Raw genomic sequence first — 14478 nt, 5'->3', positions numbered from 1 at the left:
TTGCACGTGCCATTGGTAACATGACCACGTGTTTTCAGGAACAAGTGCACGAGTTGGCCTTAACATACAAAATGGACCCTGCTACAATAAGTCAGGTAGCTGCAAGTCGTATTTATGGAAAACATGAAGAAAGAAACATTGTATCATCAACTCCAGCATCTGCACTCAAAACCCAGCCAGTCACCCGTGCAAGACCAGCTGTCGCAGATGATGAGAACCATACCTCAAATCGTACACAGGCAGCAAACGAGACTGTATTAATCAGCCCTCTGCCTGCTGATGTCCAAAAAGTTATAGTAGAACATATTGTAAAACATGACTCACCAGTGCACCAGCCTCCTCCAAGAGAGCTACGGCTTTTCTCTGGTAACTTTCCAAAACCTCCAACAGAAGTAGATTTTAGCATATGGCGGCTTCGAGCTAAGCAAGTGATAAACGACATTAGCCTATCAGAAGGGCAACAGCGCCGTATGATACTCGATAGCTTACTTACCCCTGCCTTAAATGTGGCTCTTTTCATTGGAGCCCAAGCCACACCAAGTGCTTACCTTCAAGAATTAGAGAAAGCATATGGTAATGTAACAGGAGGGGAAGAGCTGTATATTCAGTTTCTAGAGACACATCAGAACAGTGGGGAGAGGGCGTCTGACTACCTCCGTCGACTTCAAACTCTGCTGCAGGAAGTTGTAGAAAGCAGCGGTGTGGCCAAGCAAGACTTTGACTCTCAGTTACTAAAGCAGTTCCTCCGAGGCTGTTGGGATGATTCCTTAATAACTACACTGCGTCTGAAAGAGTCAGGTTATAGCCCACACACCATTTTGACGTTTTCAGAACTACTGTTCAAAATAAGAACATATGAAAAAGAGAGCCATTTAAAGGAAATGAGGAGAAAGCGACATATGGGGGCAAGCTCAACCAAAGTCCATACCAGGACTCATTTCACAAGTGACACCTCAGAGCCCGCTGGCAACACACTCCCTCTAGGACCAGATGTCTATTCTAGAGAGCACCTGGAAGAGAGGATCAGGCAGTTGGAAGCTGAGCTTCAGAGAAATGTGCCTGTTAAGCACCCTTATCCCTCCAAAGAAGAGAAACCACTTCGGAAGCTCCACCAAAGAACTAAAGGCAGTCCTGTAACTTCAGCAGCCCCAACCACTTCACCAGCAAATCTCATGAAAGTTGGAAAGTTTTGTTATAACTGTGGAGACGACGCTCATTTGCTACCGCAATGCACCAATCCAACCAATGCTGTCCTGGTGCAAAAGAAACTGTGTGCAAGACATCAAACCAGACAGAATCAATTTACACTGAACCTACAAGACAAAACCTCTTCGCCAAACTTGGCTTTAAACAAGTAAGGGCTCCTGCTAGGGAACAGGCAGGGGCCCAAAGTCAAACGAGTTCCCTTGTTTTAAATCAGAGTATTGCTGAGCCACCTCATGTAACAGAAATCTCTCAGGTCCCCATTGGACTTGTGGGGAAGCCCTGTGATAGTGAAGCATGGTTGGATGGAGCTCAGTGCAAATGTATTATTGACACTGGGTCACAGGTGACCATAATATCTCAGTCATTTTACTCCCATTACCTTTCCCACCGACAGTTATTCTCTATAAAAGGGGCACTCGATATTGAAGGAGCAGCGGGGCAAAAGGTCCCTTATGTGGGATATGTAGAGGTGGAGGTTCAGTTCCCAAAAGATGCATGTGGAACAGGCCAAGGCTATCATATCTTAGCTTTAGTCAGTCCAGACCAGACTTACAACAACGAGTACCCTCTTCTTGTTGGTACAAATGTCTTGCGTCTAATGACAAGAGATTGCAGGAAGATGGGTGGGACAAAATTTTTAGAAACTTTGCCCATTCAGGCCAGTTGGGTAATGGCTTATGCCAAGTGTCGTGAGTTGACAGATTCCCAAACAAAGAGTGCAAAAGTTCTCCGTGTCACACTCAGCAGCAAAGTACCTGTACACCTAAAGAGTGGTGAATTGTATACGTTAAAGGGTATCTGCCATTCTAAGCAGGGAAATGGTGAGTTTCAAGCTCTTGTAGGTGGTGCAGAGGAAGCCCCTATACCAGGAGGCTTAATAGTTTATGATCAGATTGTGGAGGTAAAGTCTGAATCCCACAATAAGTTCCACCTAGCTGTCAAAAATGTTTCAGAACGTGACATAACTCTGTATCCAAAAACTCTCATTGCTGAGTGTTCTCCCATTGATTGGGCCGTGCCTATCACATCCAGCAAACCAGACATTTTACCAGATGCTGAAGTTCCCCAAGCACATTCCTTTTTGGTAGCTAGTGATGTAAAAGTAGCGCCAACATCTGAAACTCTCGATCTTGACTTTGGTGACAGCCCTATATCGCCCCAATTAAAAGAACACATGCAACGTAGAATCAACACTGAAGTTGCTAGTGCTTTTTCTAGGCATGATCTAGATGTTGGTAGCGTTGTAGGTGTCTCTCATCGTATTGAACTAGATCCTCATGTGCCGTTCAAAGAGAGAACAAGACGTGTCTCACCTGCAGACTTTGACGATTTGAAACGGCATCTTCAAGATCTTCTGGCTGTGGGTGTAATAGAAGAATCTCATAGTCCCTATGCCTCTCCCGTTGTTCTAGTCCGTAAAAAGAATGGAGAGTTGCGAATGGTGGTGGATTACCGGAGACTAAACAATTTAACTAAAAAAAGATGCTTACCCATTACCTCGGATAGAGGAGACATTTTCCCTGCTGTCAGGTTCAAAGTGGTTCACCGTGTTGGATCTTAAAAGTGGATATTATCAGCTGGATGTTGAACCTGCAGATCGACCAAAAACAGCGTTTACCACGCCGTTTGGTACCTGGCAGTTCCGTAGAATGCCACAAGGTTTGACCAACTCTCCAGCCACATTTCAGCGAACTATGGAGAAAGTGATGGAAGGAATTAACCTCCAGGAGGTTGTTGCCTTCTTAGATGATCTTATCATATTCTCAAGCTCGATTGAAGAACATGAGGAGAGATTAATGAAGGTCCTCAAACGCATTGCTGATTTTGGCCTCAAACTGTCCCTTTCCAAATGCAAATTCTTTCAGACTTCTGTGAAGTATTTGGGGCATGTAATATCTGCCCAGGGGATAGAACCTGATCCAGAAAAGGTAGCTGCTGTGAAAGAATGGCCTCGACCTAAAACAGTTAAAGAGCTACGGTCATTCTTAGGTTTCACTGGCTATTACCGACGTTTTGTTAGGGATTATGCTAAAGTGGTTAGACCTCTGAATGATCTGTTGAAAGGAGACTGGAGCCCTAGGCATAAAAATTTTAGCCATTGGCCTCGCAAACAGTCACATCCACTTGGGGACAGATGGACCCCTATGTGTCAAACTGCATTTGAGCTCATCACTGAAAAGTTAACATCAGATCCTGTGCTTGCTTTTTCCAACTGGCAGCTCCCATATCTGCTTCATACAGATGCTAGCATGACAGGGTTAGGCGCAGCTCTTTATCAGGTTCAGGATGGTCAGACCAGAGTGATAGCTTATGCAAGTCGAGGTCTCTCTAAGAGTGAAAGAAATTATCCTGTGCACAAATTAGAGTTTCTCGCACTTAAATGGGCAGTCAGTGAGAAGTTCCACGACTATTTGTATGGGGCTAGTTTCAAAGTACTGACAGATAATAACCCTCTAACATACGTGTTGACCAGTGCAAAGCTTGATGCCACAAGCCATAGGTGGCTTGCAGCATTGTCATTGTACAACTTTGACATTCATTACAAGTCCGGTCAGCATAATGTTGATGCTGATGGGCTCTCTAGGAGGCCCCACGAGCCACCTCACGATGATGAGGAGTCTCAAGAAATAGACAGGAGAATAACTACCCTATTGGATCGTGCCAGCCCATCCTCTGATGAGTTTAAGGTTTTGGATAGAGAAGTGGTGAACAGTTTGTACATGTGCCTTGGGGTGACCGATGTTGCAGATGCAGAGGACAGGCCGGGAATGGACAGGGAGATACCTGCAGTTGAGACACTTTTGTGTGATGAAGATGCTGTCCCAGAGGACCTGGAAGACCCAGTCTTAGGGCCAGGTCTCTCAGCATTGCCTGAAATGTCTAGAGATGACTGGTATTATTTGCAGAGAAATGATCATTCTTTGGCGAGGGTCATTCATTTTCTAGAAAATGAGCCCGATACTACGACACTAAACATGGTTGAAGAGTCAGAAGTGTCTTTACTTCTGCGGGAGAGGTCAAAACTAGTTTTGATAGAAGGAGTACTGTACCGTAAAGTTTGCAACCAAAGAGGTGAAACTTTTAATCAGCTTGTACTGCCTAGCAGCCACAGAGAAAGAGCTTTCGAAGGTGTCCATACAGAGACAGGGCATATGGGCATAGAAAGAACTCTTGAGCTTGCTAGAGCAAGATTTTTTTGGCCAAAAATGGCTAAGTACATTGAGGCAAGTGTAAGATCTGTGAAAGGTGTGTGAGAAGAAAGGCAAGGGTACAGAGAGCATCTAAGTTAGTAAACATCAAAGTCAGTGGTCCTCTTGAACTGGTTTGCATGGATTTTTTATCTTTAGAACCTGACTCCAAAGACACTCGAAATATTTTGGTGATAACAGATCACTACACCAAATATGCTCAGGCATATCCAACTAGAGATCAGACTGCCAAAACTGTTGCTGCAGTGTTGTGGGAGAATTTCATCAGTCACTATGGTTTTCCCCGCCGGCTGCATAGTGATCAGGGAGCTTGTTTTGAGTCTGAAGTCGTGGCGGAACTCTGCAAACTTGCTGGAATTTCCAAATCTCGAACTACGCCCTACCATCCGAGGGGCAATCCAGTAGAAAGATTTAACAGAACTTTGCTTGATCTCTTGGGGACACTGGAGGACAAAAAGAAAGAAGAATGGAGGAAATATGTTAGGCCTCTGGTGCATGCCTACAATTGTACCAGGAATGATGTGACTGGGGAAGCTCCTTTTCTTTTAATGTTTGGTAGAGAGCCACGTCTCCCCATCGACATTTGCTTTGGCATCAGCCCTCAAGGTTACAACCACAAAACACATTCACAGTATGTGAGAGACCTAAAAAAAAGGCTTAAACATGCATATGAGTTGGCCTCCAAAAATGCAGAGAAGAGAATGTTGCTGAACAAAAGGCGTTGGGATGCCAAAGTGACTGCCATGCCTTTGGAAGTAGGTGACAGAGTTCTTATAAGAAATCTGAGTCTAAGAAAGAAACACAAGATTTCTGACAAGTGGGAACCCATTGTTCATATTGTTGTTAAACAGCCTGATGAAAGTATCCCAGTCTATGTCGTGACACCAGATGATGGAGAGGGCAGAGACAGGGTTCTGCATCGAGACATGCTTCTCCCTTGCGGATTCCTACCAGCAACAGGAAGACCAGATGGAGACGGGGTGGCCCCGATACCTCTGGTGCAGTCTTCAGTGACAAATGATGAAGAGAATACAGATCAGGAACCACAGTGGGAGGACTCAGGAACTTCTTTGCGGAGTGTGCCACCGTCACAAAATACCCTGAATCCCAATGCTTCTGAGTTCATTTCGGAACAAAGAGATTTGGCAGGGTCAGTGGCTGAAGTTAGTCCAGTTTTACCACGTTCAAGACTCCAAAGAAGGCGAGTTCAACCAGCCTACCTCAGTGACTACCAGGTTGGCTCTAAAGTTCATTTTCAACAACACAACTTATGTTCCCCGACACAGCAGACACTGGTTTGTAGTTTTTTGGTGTCCTTGCAACAACAACTTGCAGGGTTAGTTCAGTCCCTGACTACTGGTAGTGACGTGGACGTCACATTTTAAGTGGGGAGGATGTAACCCTGTTGTATTTGTACTGTGTTATTTTGCTTTTCTGTATTCTTTTACTTTATGGGTAGTGTCCCTTTAAGAGAACGGAACGACATTACTTTACGGCAGCATTCCGACTGCAGTTGCTAAGGGAATTCCCGGGCTTTAGAGTTCAGAGCTGCTGCAGAGCAGAGACATGCTAGTCTCAGCCTGGCTGCATATTGCCTAACTTTGATGCTCATATGATGTTTCCCTGCTAGGTGAGCATTACTGGAGATTTGTAATGTCGTATGTGTTCTAACTTTATTTACTAAGTTGTCGCTAATGCGGTAATGCTCTAGAAACCAAACTCCTGTTTTACCATGGGTAATGTGAGTTAAAATGACTGTCAAGTTTGTTATGTTAAGTGAAATATTTAATTTTCATTGATGTTCATAAGGTGCATATTTTATTATTTCATTTTATTATTTTAAATGCTGTTTTAAATTGAAGCCCACTGCAGTTGCTAAGGGAATTCCCGGGCTTTAGAGTTCAGAGCTGCTGCAGAGCAGAGACATGCTAGTCTCAGCCTGGCTGCATATTGCCTAACTTTGATGCTCATATGATGTTTCCCTGCTAGGTGAGCATTACTGGAGATTGGTAATGTCTGCATTGTTGTGAGAGGAACGTTGGGTCTTCGTGTGCCTGCAGAGGAGGAAGGAGAGGCTGCTGAATTTTTCGTGTTTGTGGACACCGGCTGCCATCATCATTTTGGGTCCCTATCCCAGTCAAGACAACCTTTTTCATTTGTATGCACCAGACACACACATACAAATATAGAGCTCTATACGAACTTATTTTTTTGCTGGCCAGCTTCTTTTGTTTTTTTCCTTTACCAAGGACTCTGTTATAGTGAATGTTGTTCACTCTAAGATTTGAGTTGAGATGAAGTTGGATGTATTTCAGTCCAGAAATTTGTAATAAACAAAACTGGTTGATAGTAAACTGCTATCTGAACCCGACTAAGTTCTATTCTTTGGTTACAGACGCCGTTCACTGACGGTAAAAAATATTTACCGTCAGACGGAAATTCACAGTTTAACAGATTGAGAGTGGTCATACTTCTCACCAGAAATATATCAAAGGTTATTGACTTGATAAAATCAAACTTGTGCATCCAATTCAGTTTTTTTTAAGTCATTATCATTACTTCTCCATTTAAAAAAAAGGTTCAAATTCACCAGTAAAATATCAAATCTAGTGACTGGAACTGTATGGGTTGGATATAAAGTGCAGTGGAATAAATACAAATGCATACAGTGTCACCTCCTACAATAAAAACCCAATAAATAAATATCTTTTTGTATTAATTATTTATTTCTCTTTGCCTTCTCTTGGAGCGCCCCAGTTTATCTGTCTGTAACATTTCCTGCATTTCATCTGAACATGCTGCAAAGTACCTGAGCTTCCCCAAAGCAGGGCTGTTGCAAAAATTAAGATGATTACCCAAACAACAAACCTCCGAGCTTGAGGAAATAAAACAGTTGGCCAAACACGTTCCACTGAGAGAAGACGCCAGACACGGAGCCGTTGTGTTACATTTATTCACACAATGACAACAATTTGAGCGTCTAGATTTCATAACAGGAATATCGGAGTGTCTTTACCGCAAGAACAGTTTTTCCAACGACACATAACAAACCCCAAAGATAAATACGGCCATATGGAAGCTACAAGGGGGACAACTTACACACATTGTTATGATTATCAATAGTGAGCTGGAGGATCACAAGCATGTCAAACACTGTCAATACTCAACAATACCTAAGTGCATTTACGTTGTGCTTCAGTGTCAGTGTGGGTACCTGCTCTAACCTGTGCTTCACTTTGTCTTTTTTTGTTGTTGTTAATCACAAACACTAAACACGAGTGCTTTGCACACACACAATGAGACACAGTGCAGGAACCGACGGCTGCACTTTAATTTTTTTATTTTATTTTTTCTTTTCTTGCACAGGACAGCAGGCAGAGAAACCCCAAACAGCGTACGTTCATGACTGCAGCAATGTCTCACACCCAGCAAAAATCCGTCTGGGGACGACAAAGAAAAGGATTTGACTTCACCAGAGAATTGGCATATTTCCTTCCAAATGTTACAATAAAAACATGCATTCAGGCTTTCATATCGCAGCAAATCTCTGTGACGCTTCCCTCAAGAGGAATGAGACGTAGCAGAAGCTCAAAGAAAATGTGACAAAAAAACGACCAATAAAACCTGATAAACATCACAATGTCTCACTGGTTAGAAAGGACGAGAGGAACAATTGCTGAATTGGACATTGTCAACTTGTTTCATATGAAAAAAAAAAAGTAAGGCATTAAAAATATGTTTTATCTACATTTTACCACACTGCATCTGATACTTTTGAGTGGAATATATCAATTTTATACACTTTTCCCTTCTTTTTAGATGTTGGAGCTACAAACATGTGTTTTCTCTGTCAAAATTTGAATCTTCATGGTTAAATCTCATAAAAGATAAAAGTATTTCCGTTTTATCCATCACTTTGCAGTCACTCCTGCTCATCTTGAATAAGATGTAATTACCTAATTCTGATGAAGTTTATTTTTGTCAACCACAATCAAATCATGTCAAACCCAGCTAAGACAGAGATCAGCTGACAAGTTCAGGCAACACACATTTTTGAATATGGTTTCATCTCATAAATTGTGTGAAATATTTTAGAAGAAACTGATTTACATTTTTTTAAAGAAAATCACAGGCGATATTTCTGAAACAGGATGAATTAGCAGGAGTTTTCTACCTAAACCACATATTTCACATTAGTTATTTTTACATTTGTAAAGATAAATAAAAAGCCTTAAAATATATATATATATATTTTTTATTGCAGTAGCACTGGTTACATTGATTGATTTGAAATGAGCATCGAGCCATATAATTTCTGCATTTTTGAAGATAACCATCTGTCTTTAAGTTGAATAGCATTTTCTCCTGTTTTTCCCCATTTTGAAGAGAGGCTTATAAAATCGGGACTCTGTCACACTTTATTCGTAGCCCATCTAAACAACATGTCGTGGCTTATTCATTAAAAGTAGAGAATAAATGATAAAAATGCTTCAGAGACATTCATATTTTGGGATTGTTAGTAGCGCAGCCGAATGGTGAGTTTGGGCAAGGAATTATTCCTTGTCAACATTTTTTTTTTGTTGTCTTACACTTAATAAATAAACCTTTCAATGTGTTTTATTTTTCTAATGAATAATTATTTTAAAGCTTTTGATGCATCTTTAACCAAGGGTCCCAATAAAAGTGGAAAGGGTCTTTTCAATCATAATCGGAGACACATGGAAGAAGTCATTGTATCAAATCTGCTATATACACGCTCTGATTAGATAATTATTAGCTTATAACTTCAGGGTTTTTTTTCTTTCTGCAGAAACTGTAGCGAGAGTACAAGACATTTATTCAGTTAAATCTGGTTTATTTATTCTCTAACTGCCTTCAGCTACTATATCCTTATTACATGATGTGTTCACAATTCACATCCACTAATACATAATTTACCACATTATGGAAGCACCACTGTCTAATCTAACCCCACAGTAGACGGCACCTTATCTCTAAACAATGTGCACACAGGTATGGGATCGCTGAATGTGGTTCAGACGAACGATTCACAAAACAGTTACAATGTTTGTACCCCACAGGATTAACTAATTGACTCAAACTTTTTCCAGACCAAGGTTTCAAGATCCTTGTAGCCAACAAGCAACAGATTACACTTAATAAGTTAAAGGTGTTTATCATGTAGACATATTACGATGCCTTCAATGCAGGAGGGTACTCCAGTACTCCAAAACTGAACTGGACCGGCCGTACAGCAGGTCCCCTCGGATTTCATGAAATCCTCTCAACAAGCTCTCGTGTTTCTTTTCTTGGGCTCTTCTTAAAGAGAATGCACATTTACCTCTGAGTCCGCCTCAGCCCTGACCACCCAATTTCTGTTGTAAGCAGGAGGGATTTTAAAACTTTAAACAACACTGCAACTTTTGTTACCTGTTGTTGCTAAAACTTCCACGTATGCCTCTGATTGCAGAGCGCCATGCTAAGTGCATGCCTTCATGCCAGCGTGCCATTTTGGCTAAACAAGGCCAGACTGCATGTGAACATGCAGAGGGTACGGGTGGTAGACAAGTGGCGGTTGGGCCTGAGGGATGTAGTAGCTGTTGTAAATTGGCTCTGACACGTATGGTGCTGGCTGATAAAAGCAAGTAACGTTTGCCGTGTTGGGGATGGCGTTCTGCTCCCCCAAAACCTTCAAAGCAAGGACAGTGATCATATTGAGGGTCTGTCTCCTCTCATGTCCCATCAAACACACCGTGCTTTCGTCTATCACGCGCCGCAGGGTCATCAGGTAGTCGTACTTGCTCGCTTCCTCGCTGCCAATGAAGTGGCACTGCAAGTAGGCCTCGATCTTACGCTGCTGCTCGCTTACGTCAGGGAAGTCGATAAAGAAGCGGGAGCACATGTAACGCTCCAAGGACTTGATTTCAGTCTCGCTGGCTGGCTGGAAGTTCCTCACCAGCAGATCGCTGTACTTCAGCAGACCCCCTCCACGGATCTCCTCTGGGTTGTGGGTGGCAATGAGGCGTTGGCGAAGGTGGTCCATCGCTTGCTCAAAGTCTCCGTACATGCACTCTGCCTCAACAGTGATAACAGGCTCACTTTCTACACTGACACATGGGACACTATCTGGAACAGTGTCAAGACGTTCAGGACCTTGATCATCAACTTGAGGCGTTAAAACCGTGGTTCTCTGAGTCTTTAAATCAGGAGGCTTCTTGAGGTGTTTTGGCTTCACGGTTTGTTCTGGGGAATCCGACGAACCTGCACCTTCCTGAGGTGTAAGTTCTGGACTGTACGAAGGAACAGTAAGGGTGTCCTTACCCTCAAAATGTTCTGATTCAGGACATAAAGCGTTTGAGCCATGAACGTCTACGCTATCAGGTACAGGGGGTTTTGGCTGAAGAGGTTTCACTACCTCTATTGGAGAAAAGAGCTGAGTTGTAAGGTCTGACACATCCGTGAGTAAGGACCACTTTTCAGGCTGGCTGATCAGCTTCCGTGACATTTTCCTTTGCAGTTTCGGAGAAGGGCAGTAGTCTGGCACAATGTCCTGTGATGTGCTGCAAGTTTTTTTAGCCGGGGGAGGAAAGGAGTATTCACAGAGGGAATCTTGTAGCGTTGGGGTGTTTTCCATCTTGCAGTTCATGATGTTTACCTCTAACTTTGTACTTGTTTCAAAATGAGCTATTTCTTCGGACGTTGATGGTTCAGTGTTTATTATGGACACTTCTTCAGTCGTCTGCAGTTTTAAACATGGACGTGTCATTAATGGATCTCTTGCATCGGGGAAAAAAGCTTTCGACGATGCTTCCAAGGGATAATCACCATCGAACAGTTCTTTTTGTTCTGTGCTTTCTTCACAAAGCTCAAACACCCCTGACATGTCTTCCTCTGAATGGACGCCCTCAGAGCCACCCACATCATCCTCCACCTGCTGTAGGCTGTTTCCCTCAGGTCCTTTTGCCTCATACTTTCCAGCTGCATGATCCGTATCTTCATCTTTACGCTCAAATGGAGGAACGGCTTCATCTGGGCTTGAAGGGCCTGAATTAGTTGCCATCTCTCCATCTTTTTCAGCATTCTCTTTGACATCTTGACGACTGCTTGATTGTTCTTGTAGCTTGTTTTTGTCTTTGCTGCTGTGCCTCTTTGATGAATTCCTGGCATTCAGGGGGAGTTTTCCTTCTTCTCTCCTGTCACTCTCCCAGTAAGACTCCAGCATGCGATCTAGTATTATTTGAAAGGAGTCCACGCTGAATTCAAACTGCCTCCGGAGGGAGCTAACGAATCTGAGCCCCACCGTCTTGGATCTGTTGTTGGAGAGCAAGATCAGGCTCCATCTGTCGTGCTCATTGAATACTTTCACCATCTTTTGCACATATGCTTCCTTCATAGTGAGGCAGGTGATCTTCCGTCTGTTAACCCCACATGGGAGGAGGTCCCGCAGGCTGCCCAGCACCACCTCCTTAATCACCTGGAAGTCCTCCTGCCTGGGCAGCTCTACTCCGAATATGATGTCCAAGTCTCTGTAGCCCAGGCCGTTATCTCTCACCAGGACGTGGCTGGCGGTGGCTCCGTTGAGGCGTATGTCTTTAACCTGGATGTCCCTCTCCAACAGTCGATCTTTCACCACACGGATGATGTCTTTGGCTCTCACCTGCAGTGTGGGGAAATTTCCTCGCCCATGGATCGGGATCACCTCAGTCAGCACTTTGTCGAGAGCTTCGACTTGCTCATGGGTCAGGTTGTGGAACCTCTTTTCAGTTTTATGCTCCATTGTCCTTATCTGTGAAAAGAGAAGCCTGTCATTTGTATCACACATTGACCATCTGATAAAAGTGGTTTGATATTTTTATAAAACAAAATTGGATTAGAAAACCACTGCCTTTGCTTTTTGTGGAGTCGTTTTCAGTTTATACAGGGAGATTTTAATTTTTGCTCCATGTCTGTATCATTAGGATGCAATTCCCTGTACGCACCCTTATCTAATTTCTATTTTGTTATACTTTCTAGCATTTTAAATATACACTGCAGTCTCAACAATTAGCACCTCTGGCAAAGATTAGTCATTACCTTAAAATAGTCCATGTTTTATTACAGTAGAATGATCTCACGCTGAAAACTGTGGAAAAACATAATTTTCAAATATATGGAAGTATATATACATTTAGAGTGTGGGGAGGGAGTACGTTCCCCTCAAATATTTCCTTAGGTGTTGCTTTTTTTTTTGTCACAGAAAACACTAATCACAAATTTTAATATCAAACTGAGATAACCTGAGAAAATACAGAATTCATTTTTCAAATAACAATTCAATTTATTACAGAAATGGTTTGTAATAACTGTGAAAGGCAACTTCACAGCCTATATTTAGTGATGTCAGAAAAGACTATTTTCTACATGCAACTACTTGGCATGTAGATGGTGTCTGATGATTTTCATGGAGACTTGGTGAAACCAAAATGCCATTCAGAGCTGTAATTCTCTAGCAGTGAGCTTTGGAGATATTTAACGTATTGTTTTAGCCTCCCTCATTGTCCTGCTGAGTGTGCATGCTGGCAAGGAAAACATGAGTCCTCATCCAGCCAACTGTGTCATCCCATATTTATATGGGGCAACAGAAAGTCATTGGTTACTATTAATAGGTTCTTTTTCTTTTAATTCCTTCAATTACATCTATTTGCAAGAAATTGTTAGACTACACCATTGCTAATTTTGTCTAATTCTTTCACGTATGTATGGTTTGAGAATCTAACACACGAGCGGCTCTTTCTGCACAGAGAGTCTGTGTGAGGTCAGTGTCAGTATTTGGTTTTCCACCCGTGCAAATACAGTCAGTGGGAGGGAGGTATAGCCACCCGGGGCACCGGGACTCGTGGCCCATAGCAGCCTCTAGTGAATCTCAGGGGTTACATCAGCTCGGTCCTGCAGCAGGACTGCTCCTCTGCCACTTGGCTTCTTTATAGATAAGACTATATGACTCATACAGCCACTGAACAAAGCATCACTCATTGGCTCTCATGGATTCTTTCCATGTGCGCAAAAACAACCCGAAATGCACCACTTGACGTGGCATCAGGGCCATAAAATCCTCTGCCAGTGAACTTGACATATAGATTGTTGCATTTGATATAATTTAGCACAATAATGTACTGATAGGTTCTGATTTGAGAATTTGGCAGACCCCACTTTTGTTTTAGTTTTTTCTAAATCTTGCAGTTCTTATTCTCTAAATGAAATTTTCTAATTCAAACATGTCAACAAAATCTATGTAGCCTAATACAGATATATATGCAACATCTAGCAAATTACCAAGCGATTATTTTTACTCAAACTAGATAAGACACTCAAAAGAAAAACATGTTAACTGCGTTTGCACTATGACAGTAACACATATCAGAACTCACCTGATTGGTTGTCAAATTACAGTAAAAAAAAAAAAAAAAAAGTAAAGCCAAGACAAAAGAATATATAGGAAAAAGAATATATTAAGGTATCCAACAGGTTTATCCGACCCTGTTGGAAAGGTTGACGCTGAAGTTGATACGGACAATTTCCTCTCAGCGCAGCAGCACTGTTTCCATGGCAATTAGCCGTCACGAAATTCACGGTGAATCACGACTCCACGGGTCACTCTAACTACCAAGTGACGAAACACTCAAGTTTCAAACAAAGCCCGTACCCGTTTGACCTCGGAAAAGGGGGCAGCTTAACACTTTGATAAAGTTTTCCTTGTATTGCTGGAGTACAGCGGACATGTCAGCCTGAACCGCCGGCGTGCCACCGCACTGCCGAGCTGTTGCGGGGTGAACCTCACATCAGACGGAGTGAGTCATCCTCCCTCTCCACCTCGATCCACACAGTAAATCTAATCATCAGACAGGCGCTTTCGCCGCCCACCGCAGCGGCACGTCCACTTTCACCCCGCTGCCCGCATTCCCTTCATGTTTTCAGTCAGCGTTTCCGCCATTTTACTGTTAACGTGTTCCTCTAACGCGTTTGTCTCTGTTTTATTGATTTTAAATATATATTTTCATTCATATTTGGGCGAAAGAGGCGGAGG

At 42.7% G+C, this 14478-nt stretch overlaps 1 protein-coding gene across 1 annotated transcript; it reads right to left on the bottom strand.

The window, feature by feature from the left end:
• Positions 1–7351: 7351 nt before the first annotated feature.
• LOC116728493 (uncharacterized) lies at positions 7352–14406 on the bottom strand. Its single transcript, XM_032576645.1, has 2 exons — positions 13823–14406; positions 7352–12201 (listed from the first exon to the last, which is right to left on the bottom strand). Exon 2 carries the CDS (start codon positions 12190–12192, stop codon positions 9931–9933), a length of 2262 nt encoding a protein of 753 aa, XP_032432536.1. The 5' UTR covers positions 12193–12201; positions 13823–14406; the 3' UTR covers positions 7352–9930.
• Between the last annotated feature and the right edge of the window lie 72 nt (positions 14407–14478).

This window comes from Xiphophorus hellerii, chromosome 11 (genome assembly GCF_003331165.1).
Source record: "Xiphophorus hellerii strain 12219 chromosome 11, Xiphophorus_hellerii-4.1, whole genome shotgun sequence".
Lineage (NCBI taxonomy): Eukaryota > Metazoa > Chordata > Actinopteri > Cyprinodontiformes > Poeciliidae > Xiphophorus > Xiphophorus hellerii.
Note: the sequence above shows the minus strand (reverse complement) of the source record. Positions and strands in the feature narration are given on the sequence as shown.

Coding starts and splice junctions, on each gene's coding strand:
- LOC116728493 (XM_032576645.1), bottom strand. CDS start 12,192: ATGGAGCATAAAACTGAAAAGAGGTTCCACAACCTGACCCATGAGCAA.